We start from the raw sequence: 12,242 nt of genomic DNA, 5'->3' as shown, positions 1-12,242 counted from the left end.
CGTAATTTCTTCTGTCATGCCACTGTCAGAAAATTAAGCTGTTTACGCTAGACTGTGGAAGGTTAATGGCTGTTCTAGCAAAGGTCAAGTGGCCGTTTTAAAGGAAGGCTGTGCTGAATAATCGAAAATGACAGAAGGATAGGGCATAAAACCTTTACCGACTGCACATCCCACCTTTTTTCCCTGTCACGTAGAAACCTGTCTTTGCTCTGATCAGGAGAGCCTGGAAGATCTGTATTAACGTGAATTGCTGTTCCAAAAAGACACCATAAAGATGCTGTCTGATTTTATGAACTTCGTGGCAATAGCAACATTATTTGAAGGAACAAAATGTAGCTTGGAGGGCTTTCTTAGTCCCAATGAGCTGTGCCCTGGCTTCCCTCATGTGGGTGGCTGGTGACAAGCGATGATGGCCAACAGTCTGGGGTATCTTCCAGATATCCAGAGGAAGGTGTTACAGGTGCTGGTGGTGCCAGTCTTCATCTTGTGTCTGCTAAGGGGCCTCTGTCCCTGATCAAAGGGAGAGTGAGGCAAGTGCTGTCCATTGTGAGCAGCCAGTTCTCTGTGCAATAAAACACAGGCTGAGTTAATCCTTGATACAAACCAGTGGAAATCTCTTTGAAACAGACTTGTGTCCCAGGTGCCAGATGGCCATCCGGTCAGAGATCTTTTCCCCAAGCACTGCACGGTACTAAGCCTGTCCTCTGCTTAATTTCTGGTGTTAAATTAAGGCTCTGGAGTTTCTGATGACTTGACTTTTTGTTGCAGCCATATGGACATCTGTATAGGCACAGAAATAATAAAATGTAGTTTCTTTGTGTTTAACTGCCAGCATTTTCATTTCATGGGAACTTTATCACTTTCATTTCCAGACGCTACTATAAAGAAACCGATGGTCTGAAACTTGATGTTGGAGCATATATGAAGGCATTAGAGGTATTTTATAGCTTGCGATATGCTTACTTGCCCTGTGCACCTTGTTAAAAGAGTAACTGGTATAAATATGGATCATCTGTAATTGCTCACCTTGGTGGAGGAAGTCCCCACAGATTGAAACTAATTTGCTACATTCTAAAGACAGGTGGATTCAGTTGTCTTCTGGCTTCGCACTTTTTTTATTTCATTTCAAATGTGAACTTTTACCATTATGATACCTTTATTGGAAATGAGGGCCTTGAAAGAAGGAGTTGGAAAAGAAGAACACGGAATGTTGTCTGCAAGATACCCAAGAAAATCTGCAGATCTATTCTGTGTTTGGTGCAGTGTTACTAATGCAGCCCATGTCCTTAACAGTTTACACCAACGGGCCCTTATTCAGCGAGGTACTTAAGTGCCATCTTGCTTTTAAGCCTGATTAAGCCTGTGCAGAACTGGAACCCAGTAGATAAGTGAGCCTAAGGGTGAGAGAAGGAGAGAATCATTATTATCCCTTCTATAGGCTTGTGGAAAGATAAAAAGGAATATATAGTGAATTCAGAGAATAAAGCAAAGTGGGATAGTATACAAGCAGACAAGACAGTGGGTATAATGTCTGCTTGCAGCAGTCATTTGTGTCTGCATTAATTTTGGGGAGAGGTTTGGGGAGAAGTTCAGGCTTCTAGTTGTCTAGGAACAAGCTAGAAACACCTTTCTCAGCATACTACTGAGATTTACATGCAGGGCAACAAAACTTTTTAAGTCTGACTGTTCACTTGAATCATTGTAAATATGCCAGGTGGTTGAAGAAACCCTTTACATCTCATAAGGCCCTCCAGTACTTTTGATCATTTCACATGAAGGATATTTGCTGCTTGTTTAAGAGTGATGCTCTTACAAAAATGAGCAGTGCTGGAACTGTGTCTGAGCACTGCTGTCATGATGGAGAATGTAGGTTTGTAACTGGAGATCTTTCAGGAGGACTTTCTCTCCTGACAGAGAACATCTCACGCTTCTACTATCCAAATTCTCCCAATATTCACCTTCACCTGCTAATTGATTGAGGTATTTAAGAGCAAAAATTAATAATCACTTACTTCTTATACAGTTGACTGGTGTTACGGAGTTAAATCCTTTTCTGATCAGCATTTTTTGCATGTCTTTTCTTTTTTTCCAGTATGCTTGTGATGTTCAAGCTGAGGTAGTGGGAAAACCAGCAAAAATGTTTTTTGAGTCAGCCTTAGCAGAAATGGGAGTTACACCACAAGAGGTAAGGTTTCTGATGCCCTGAGTACTAGCTGTGCTATCTGGTTATACCCACTGATGCTTTTCTTAATTTGGTTTGCTGTTACAGCAGAGGCCAAAGGGAATGTGGCCGGGACGACATGGTAGACTCTAAGTGGATACGCAACTTTTTTCCAGAGCCAGTGTGCAGAGAAATGTTTATGTTCACCATCTTCCTATGAAAAAATATTTCAGAGGGAAAAGCCCTGTGTTTGCCCGTTCTATTAAATAGTGCAAAGTAGACAAAAGAGGGCTGACAGCCACGAGGGTAGATGCTAGCAAGTGGGGACCTGTTGGATTTCTCCTGCCTTGTGCATATTTGTTGCTCTTCTAAAAGGCAGGACATTATTTTCTCTGCTTTTTTGAGTATTCTTTATGACTGCCTGCTCTTGATTTCCCTTCTCATTCCTCTCTGTCTCATTTTGCTCTGACTTGTGCCATCCATACCTGTACCCAATTTAGAGTCTCCCATCCATCATTCTGTTCTCTGCTGCAGTTTCTCCCTCTACTTGTATAGGTGTGTTGCGCTTTCTTGTTCACCTTCCTCCTAAAACACATAGTTCAAAAGAACACGCGCTTCTGTTGCAAGATTCTGTTATTTGAAGGCTTACGAGAACTAGTTTCCCCAAGGAATTATGGAAAATGTGCCTCACAAGGCAAGAGGTGTCCTAATGCCTGGCAGTCTGCTTCATGGCTGGAGGCTGCAGCACAGTGGAATTGCAGCCAACGGGTTATTTGTTTCCTTTGGTGTCACGTTGACTACAGTTTTTTAGTAAGAAGGAAAGGCAAAGTAAAATATCTTGTGTTTTAGGTGAGCAGGAAGCACTGACTGACCTCCAAACTCCTGCGTTACTGGGCTCATCACACTTCCCAGGAGCACGCTGAATGTGTGATGCCTCTGGATTACTCAACACAGCCCATTTTTCACCCTGTCTGTAGTTGTGCCCAGATCCTTTTTATTGATTTGTTATGTCACACAGGATAGACCTAAGGATGAGTATGAGATAACTCACAGACAGCAGTGAATTACAACATAATAATTCCATCAGGAGTTTGGTGGCATTATAAACAACAGGACTGAAGTTGGGGTGGCTTGTAGGTCCCTAGAGCCTGGAGATGAAATTATGGCCCTGTAATTCAGTTATGTGTTCATGTTTTACTGTATTATAGAGTGAGGAGATGGAAAAGACCTAGTAGGCCATCTAATCCAGCTCTTTCCCTGTGCAGGATTGTTCCCTGGTTCACATGAATAAAAGTTTTGTCCAGAGTAGTTTTCCATGAGCCAAACACAGGGTTTCTGTGCATACCCTAGGGACCCTGTTTACAGCCAAGCAGATCATGTGGGCAGGCAGCTTTTTTATGCGATTCATTGGGATGCTTCCCTTTTAAGCTGCATCTCCTTATTTCTATAATACTTTTACTCCAGGTGACAACCAAAATAACTGCTTGCCCTCCTGGGTATCTTCTTCGTCCGATTCTCTATAGGTTTGGTATCATTACAGCAATTCTCTCTCACTAAAACTGTGTCTAGCTCTCAGCAGCTTCCTGTGTGGTTCAGTCCCTCTGCACCCTGACCCACGGCAGTGCTCTTTTCTGCAGTCCCTTCAGCCTGCCGATACCTTCTCCGTAAAAAGATAGCTCTGCCTGTGCATAATATTCCCAGCTGCAGCCCCAGCAACTTGCTCAATCCATTCATCCATCCAACAAACCCAGAAATCCATTTGAGGCACAGAACATTTGAAGAAAAAGTAGCTAGAAAAAAGAACAAAGAAAGGCACCAAGGGGAGGGTATCACTACAGGGATGCAACAGGACACCAGAACTATCTCAAAAACATTGCTGCAGGGAATAAAATGTGATATAATGCATCACCAAGGTGGCAAAAATGATCCCTTAGGGTTTCCATTAACTTCAGGAGGATTTGTTTTGGGTACAGAAAAGCAGTAATAGTCTCCAGCAGCCACTGCAATTTATTCACTCTCTGCTCTTTGCCAGATATTCACAGTGCTACCAGTGATTAACTTAAAATCACAACACAGATTTTTTTCCTATATAATTTCTAGTGTTAAAAGCCATCAGTTCGCTGTGGTCATGTATCGAGTCTGTTGGTGTAATTATTTATACTTGGGGATTTTGGAGATGGAGGGATCATGTGCCTCACCAAGGAGAAGGGCAGCAGACACCACTGCGTAAGGGCACCAGTCACTCCGTGCTTTGACTGTGGGAAAAAATACTCCATGCTGCTGGAGTTAAAACCTGCATCATGATGCATATACACAGGAGGAACAAATCACAGCAGAGCAAACTCCCTTAAATCTGACGTATTTTCCTAACTTTTGAGTGCTTGAGGCTGCAACTTGAACATCCTTTTGAGAAAGATTTATAGGCTGTTTTAGGTCATCTTACGTAATAGTAAAAACTCAATGTATGCAGCTCAACAAATTCCTTAGTAATGCACTGTGTTATATTTTCATCCCTCTCCTGGACGAGCTATACTGCTCTGCGTTTGTAATGACATGACAAGGGCTGGTTTTACTTGCCTTTGCTTTTATGAAATATCTGCCAATCACTTAACCAACCTGTGGAATGCATTTAATCTGCAGCATCATTAAACCATTTTAGATGAGCTGTGCTTTTGAAAACATATTATAGTTTTCTTTCCCTTCTAATGAAAAATAGCTTTTTAGTAAAGCTATCTCATCACAGTAATTCTAGACAGTGGCAAATCTTAAATTTCTCGGGCTGGTTTAATCAATAAAGTTATCACCAATCCTCTCCCTCGATAACTGCTCCTTACCGAGACCCTGACTCTGCCTTCTGCTGCTGAGATGTTTTCAGCCTACACTTAGAATAGGAAGAACTCCCCAAAGTCCAATTTTCATTTTAACCGTCCCTCAATGGCCTAGAAATAACAGATTGTCAGTATTACTTTAATAGATTGGAAATCTAAACCTCTTAGAGGTACTCAGACATACCTTATGATTAAGTAATGTGACAGAGAATAACACATCTTAAAGGTTACTAAACTGCCTAATTCATGTGTTTTAAGGCAGCTGTAACAGTGGATGATTTTTACAGCTTTACAATAAAACTTAAATAATGTTAAGGTTTTGATAGATTTCTACAATCATAAAATGTTCTCTCTGTAGCAAATTGCCCTGCCTTAATGGAACTTATGGCAGGTTGTACTGGAGCACATAAACCACTAGTAGTTAACCAGTTCCCTTTCCTGCTACCTGGAAGTCTAAGGTGGGAGTTTGTGGCACAGGAGAGCAGAGGAGGATCACTCTGAGGACCTGCCACCGTGCCAATGTCCCCTCCTTGCTCACCAGACACAGCAGAGAAAGATTTTTCCATCTCAGAATGAAGAGTGAGGTGGCTGAGTGATGCTTCAAGCTTTGAGTCCTGCTGAAAGCTTATTGAAACCTGGCTGGCTGTGCAGCCTTTGGATGTCTGCCTAGGAGGTGGAATGTATTTCTTGGTTTCATCTGGCTTGTTGTACAGTTCATCACAGGTCAGAGGCCAGGTGCAGTGCCCTTTGCATGTTTGATGTTTGCACAGCTAGTAGTTCCGAGATAGAGACATTGTTGACAGTAACATGGGATCCTGAAGCCTAGGAGATTACCAGCTGGCCGAGGAGAATAGGGTGAAAAGTACATGCATCGCATTTCTTGTGTGATGGGGTTAATACATTAATCAAGATTTTTTGAATAAGCTTTATTTCCTTCTGTCCCTGGCACATTTACCTTGATTAAGGTTATTAAGCCTGCAGAAAAAAATCTGCTTAGGCATAGATGTGTTGACTTTAGAAACATTCACTGGGTTCAATAGTCTGTTCAAGTTTGTACGCTCCCTTCTGTGCATCTCTTCACTTGCATCCTTCACAGACTGCAGCCTCCGAAGTCCCACACCGGAGTTTGTCCTAGCAAACGGTGTGTTGCAACACAGGCAGGACTGGGTGATACACAATATTGTTGTCTTTCTGCTACGTTCATCTCCTTATTCCATAATTCCTTTTCTGATCAAACGTTTTTCTGTGATTTTAGTGAATGCTAAAACTCTTTGCAGACAAAAAAAATACCCGATGTTCCCATTCAGAACCCTGTCAGCATCTCTGAAGGCTTGTCAGCGCTGGCTGCTTTTGTGGGCCAGAGGGGTCTGTCACCACCATTTGGTGCTAGGTCCGTGGCCCAGACACCACCAGTGTGATTGCTGACTGTGATGGGGATCTCTGTACCACAGGCGTTTGTCCAGTGGGGATTATATTGTGCCTTTCCACCCTCAAATTTCTGGAGGTCGTGTTCATCTTCTGTTCGTGTCTGTGGCACTGCTGGGTGAGTTCAGTGGGATCTTTTCAAAATCAGTAGCTTTGCTCAGCTTTGATACACGTGTGCTTTACTTACCGCACAGGTACAACCACACACACCATCTCTCACCAGCTACGTGGTTTAGGAAAACATAAATTACACCCGTATTAAATCTTCGGTGATTTGTTTAAGACCAGAGAGATTGTGTCCCTGCATTTTGCTCTTCTTTTTACTAAATTTTTAACCCATCTGAAAAAAATAACTTTTGCAGAATAATGGAACGGATTAATAGTGTGATGCCTATGTAAAAGGCAAACATAAATGGGGATCTTTTAGTTCTTGCTTTCAGAGTGTGTGTGTGCGACCTTTCAGTTTTATATCCTTCTCTCTCTTCTTACCATATTGCAGTCAGAGAAGAAGTTAAACCCAGATTTGACAGGTAGAGTTTTTTATTTCCCTTGACAGTGCACCTTTTGACCTCTATCTTCTTGCCAATGATTTTTTAAATCCTAAATGATTTGGGAATAATCGCTCCTCCTTTAGTGATTATTGCCCTTCACTGATAGTAAATCTGTGAAATCCCTGGGGACTGGAGTACATTTCTGTGTGCGTGTGCCACAAGCTGGCCCGGACAGGCATTGCTGCTCATCCGTGGCTGCGCTTGCAGAGCTGCTGTGCATTGTGCAGGAAAACTGGCCTGAATGGAGTAAAATGAAGCCTGGCAGGCAAGCAGGCGGTTGGTGGGCTGTCCCTGTTTTCAGAGGAAATTCGTTCTGAGGGTTTTGAGAACCCAGGGTTGTCTTTCCTTCAGAAATCTCATCCTGAACTTCAGGCTGAGCAAGGGTGCACGGGTGGTGGAGGGCACTGGATTCCCGCGTATGCTTTCCAAGATCCTTTCCCTCCCCCCCAACCGTTCCCTCTCCCCCTTGGTGAGGAATTTTATAAGAAGAAGGGATTATAAACTGTTAAAGCGAGCAGTTGAGAATGATTGCCAAGTTCTTTGCTGCTCTGCATGTAGCAAAGGAATTACTCCGTTTTCCTCATCTGTGTATGCATGCTTTATTTGCTAATTACTTATGTAATTTTCTCCCCATTTCACGCTGGATTGCTTGCTTAGAGAAGTGGTAAGGAGAGGTAAACTATCTACAGATGAAGACATCTTATTAGGAACCCCTGCATTTCTTAAGAAAAATGTTCCAATACTGAAAGAATGAAAAAGGCTGACTCCCCATCATCTGGTGGCTTTGAAGTGGTTTGTGAGCAGACGGCTGGAGAGGCAGAGCTGCCTGTCCCACAGCCTACTGCTGGTCCTTCCCCATGGGCATGTTTTCCCCAGCTCTGATCCGTTTGCCACAAGTCTTTAGGTCTGTCTGCTCCCTAAAGATGCTCTCAAAGCCTAGTGCAGTGGCGATTCATCTAGGCAGAAGGAAGCAAGGATGGGCATAGAAAAGAAACTACTTCAGCATAGAACCAAATGAGCCTTGACTTGAGGGGGCATCCTGTTACATCCCGTCACCTGAGGGATGATGATCATCCCTCACGTAAGCAGTATTTTAAAACATGGACAATCTAGTAAATCAGATTTTGTAGTGACTTTCCAAATTTCTATATCAACGTGAGCATGGGTTGGATCAACTTCTGCTAAGTTACTCATCTTGGTGACCACAAGGTTAAGCTTTTGACTAGTTTTTAGAATACCAGTATTAAGGAAATGTTTAAAAAGTTAAGCTTCATTTAAACTGCTGGGAGCATAACATAAATGCGCCATTTGGAACAGAATGGGACTAACTTCATGAAATTCAGCATTTTCTTTGAACCGTGCCAAATGATTTTGATTTTTGTGATTGATTACAAATGATACAGATAGCTACTACACTAGTACATTGCTCGAGGAGCTATAGCATGATTTATAGCCAAGGTAGAGTGACTTTTAATCAATACTATGACAATATTATCTTGTTTAATTTGTAGAGTGGCAGTATTAAACATCAAATCAAGCTGTTTGTTATGTCAAAGGTGTGTGACGTATGGCAGAAATTTTATTTGCTTGATGCCAGTTTTTCTGTATTTCACTGCTTTGACAGGCCATCATGATTGGAGATGATATTGTGAATGATGTAGGAGGTGCCCAGCAGTGCGGCATGAGAGCGGTGCAAGTGCGGACAGGGAAGTTCAGGTTAGTGCACGCTGTACACCCTGTGCTCCATAGAGGCAAGTGTGGAAAAAGAGAAAGTAAATGTAAGTACTGATTTTCGTGTTTGCCTTGCTGCCAAACAACACAGTGCTCTGATTTCCTCACAACTCATCAATTTCCGAAAGGAGTTGTGTTTTGGAAGCTGGTACACATTGCACAAGAGTAGATTTTTAACATGCCTTTTCTAGATCTTTTCCCATTGGTAGCACAAATCAAGGTGTGCTTCCACTTGTTGTCTGAACAAACACCTCCTTGTGCTGCAGATATTTTCATTTGCAGAACACACTTTGGGAAAGCATTTTGTGCATGACAGTGGCAGAAAGGGGAAGGTTTGTTGTCTTTGGTCTTTTAAAGAATTTTTTTCTGGTAAATGGCTGCTGTAATTTTTCATCATGGTACACAGAACTGATGTGTTGCCTATTTTTCTTTGCTGCTGTGTGAAAGCGGTGTTCACTTGATACAAGATGTGTCTGGAGCTTCTAGCAGAGTTAAGACTGTTGGCTCAGTCACCTCTGTGGGTCGTATCTCACAGCTTTACGAAGGGCTCCACATGTCTACTATTTCCTCCAGACATGTATTCAGCATGGAGGTGTCTGGAATGTGGGAGCTGTTTCTTCACTTACCCATCTTATCAGAGTGACGGCTTCTGCAGGCTCACTTACCTCTTCACAAACCTCTTCCACTTACCCTTCAAACCCTTCTCCGTGCCGGTGTCTTGTGTTTTCACTGACCCAAGAGCTGCCTCCCTGCAGCTGCTGATGGGAGATCTGGGTGTAGTTGTAAAAAGGGCACGGTCCAGGGCTGCCTGATGGAAAATGTTGCTCAGGCCAGGTTAGGTTTAAAGTCCACTTGAGGTGGCTCTCCAAATGCAGTGTGGACCTTGGTCCCTACATTTAACATTTGGATGCCATAACATTTAAAATCTCCTCTTAACCATGACCGTGACTCTTTGTAGCAGGCATGACTCAGCAACACCATCTCTCAGTTGACATTATTTATATTTTTATAGTTTTTCTTGATTTTCCAATATTGAGACTGTAAAAGATGAATACTCTTTTTGGGGGGGATTCAGCAGGTGAGAATAGTGCTTGCCATAGGCTATCCAAAAAGTTATTGTATTAGTTTTCAAATCAATCTGTTTCTCAGCTTTCCTTTCAGTTTGTGTAAGGTGATAAAATAATACCGAGTGACTTGATTCCAGTGGACCAGTAAGTGATGATTTCAGAGCAAAAAAAAAGACAGATATGAGTGTGTTGTGTTTTGTGCATTTTTGCATATTTAAGGTAGTATTTCAAACTCGGTTATTTGTCTGTAATCTGTGTAATCCTCTTAATTTCCGAAAGGATAAAATAAGGATTCAACAGTTAATTTTACTCTGAATTAACAGGATCACTTTGTGAATCCAGTTCTTAATGTCACACAGATGGGAGTGTCAGCGAAGGAGGTATCTTTGCACACAGAGGTGAATTACACCTTTGCTACTGAACAGATTTATCCTGTGATGTACTTCACCCATCCTAAAATCTGCCAGAGGGGATGCTGCAGACAAACTGTTCAGGCAACTGACGTGAGCTGTATAGACACACACAGATATAGATATGTATAATCCTGTGATGGGAAAAAATATATTTGTGTGCAAATTTTGGGTCATGATAAAAGAGAGTCATCAGCTCTCTGAGATGGGGAAAAAAAGATTGTTTTCTGTTAGGTTTCCACTTTGTGTGTGGTTTCTGAAATCATGTACTGTTGTATGCAAACGAAATACAGGTGAGTGTCTCTGATTGAGCATGTGGTCCTGTTTTTAGCAATCGTAAGTAAAATGAAATTGCTCTGGTTTGCCAAGAGGCCAGATATATATGTATTTTTAAGAATGACTGATTTAGTATATGTGAAAAATGAAAACACAGAGAGTATTGGGAGAGATGGAAAAAACCAAAGGAATGAAAGCTGATGAGCAAGAGAAATGAAAACCAGCAGGAAATGGTATTATTTCATAGCTGGTTTTAAGCCTGACCTGTGTGAGATCATGTCTAGATCCTCTCTCGCTTCTGTGGTAGTTCTTTTGTGGGCAGGGACCTGTGTGCTACCCCCGAGCCCCTCTGGATGGCACCGTTAGCACGTCTATGTCACCGCCAGGCACAGCTCAGGGGCTCCCGGCACAGCTAGGTCTGGGTTTGCAGAGGCAGCAGGGTTCTGGCGCAGGCGGTGTGTGCTGGTGCCACGGGGGTACCACAGATTTCAGCTAAGAGAGTCCTGCAGCCTGGGACATGGGCTATCACTTCAGTTGAGTCGTTTCTGTGGTTCTACAGCCACGAGTGGGCTGTTCCATTTCCTCCAAAACGATGGTGCCTCGTTTCAGCAAAACGGGTGCAGAGCTGATTGGAGAATGGAATAAGCAACAGAGGAACTGTCCCAAGGAATTGTTTCAAGTGCACTTCAGAGCATGCTGCTGGATATGTGGAAATACCATTATTTGCACAAGTTATTTCAGTGAAGGCCTTTTGCATGTTATTCCATCAGTCCAGGGGATGTCATACCTGGCTGGTCTCACCTGAATGTCCCTGACTGGCAGACATTGTCACCTCTGGTGCACAAACATGCATCGGGGCAGCTCTCCTTATCTCAGGGGTCAGTGCAGTTCCCATGAATGTTTTTGAGGCCTGCTGCCCACCGAGGGTTACACATGAAAGACAACACATAAGCCAACGTTTACTGTACTGCTTATTGTATTTCAAAGGGACTTCAGCAATCATATGCAGATCACAGGCTGTAAAGCAGCTTGGTACATCTTACTTGCTTTAATAAGCCAGAAGAAAAAGTCCATGGCCTAGAGAGTCTTCTGTGGAAAGAATCCACCGATCTGCTGATGCAGAGGTGTCAGCAGCAGGTCGGGTGGACAGGTTGTCTGCAGGCAGGCAGTCTCCAGCCAGGTAAAGGAAGCTGACTGCAGTCAGCAGTGCTGCAGTAGCCTTTTTCCATGGTGGTGGTGGTTGTGCTGTGTTGCTCAGTGACAGTGGTGACAGATGCCAGCTCTGCGCTGCACTGAGAAACTGGTTCTGTGCATGCAGGGTGGGAGGGGTTTGCTTTGCAGGCAACTTTAGGGCCAGAGTAGAAGCAGGAGGGATGCACGTGAAGCCGTAGGGCTCCCTCCGTCCCTAGGCTCCCACCTCTCTGGCCTCTGCAAGGTCTTCTTTAGTGTCAGCTGCTCCCAGGGTGAGAGTTAAAGTGTGGATTAAGTTGCTGCAAAAACATTCAGTTTTACACCACTTTGCATAGAGGTCCTGAAAATCAGCTCTTTTGCCTCCCTTCTTCAGATCTGTAAAGTTTGATAAAATTTATGCAGCCTGTTTCCTTCAGTATGACAGGCTGTGCATGTTCCTCACTCCTGCCACTATGCTTATCTTCTCCTCTAGAGCACTAATCCTCCAGCAGGACTTAATCTCAAGCCTTAAGCTCTTTCTCAGTAGCCAAGTCAGGCATAGCATAGATTTGTTCATGAAATGTAATAAATCCTAGCTGCAACATGGAATAAAATTTCTCTTT

At 43.1% G+C, this 12,242-nt stretch overlaps 1 protein-coding gene across 5 annotated transcripts in view; it reads left to right on the top strand.

Annotated features, from left to right (window-relative positions):
• LHPP (phospholysine phosphohistidine inorganic pyrophosphate phosphatase) overlaps positions 1-12,242 on the top strand; it is a 78,825-nt gene that overhangs the window by 15,557 nt on the left and 51,026 nt on the right. For 3 of the 5 annotated variants that reach the window (XM_054071020.1, XM_054071017.1, XM_054071018.1), the window contains exons 4-6: positions 873-936; positions 2,093-2,185; positions 8,590-8,681. In XM_054071020.1, the coding sequence (XP_053926995.1) occupies positions 873-936; positions 2,093-2,185; positions 8,590-8,681 (249 nt within the window). Of the gene's footprint in view, positions 1-872; positions 937-2,092; positions 2,186-8,589; positions 8,744-12,242 lie in introns of all 5 variants that reach the window. The other 2 variants (XM_054071019.1, XM_054071021.1) reach the window with 2 other exon arrangements.

This window comes from Cuculus canorus, chromosome 7, assembly GCF_017976375.1.
Source record: "Cuculus canorus isolate bCucCan1 chromosome 7, bCucCan1.pri, whole genome shotgun sequence".
Lineage (NCBI taxonomy): Eukaryota > Metazoa > Chordata > Aves > Cuculiformes > Cuculidae > Cuculus > Cuculus canorus.
This window is presented reverse-complemented; position numbering and strand designations above follow the sequence as displayed.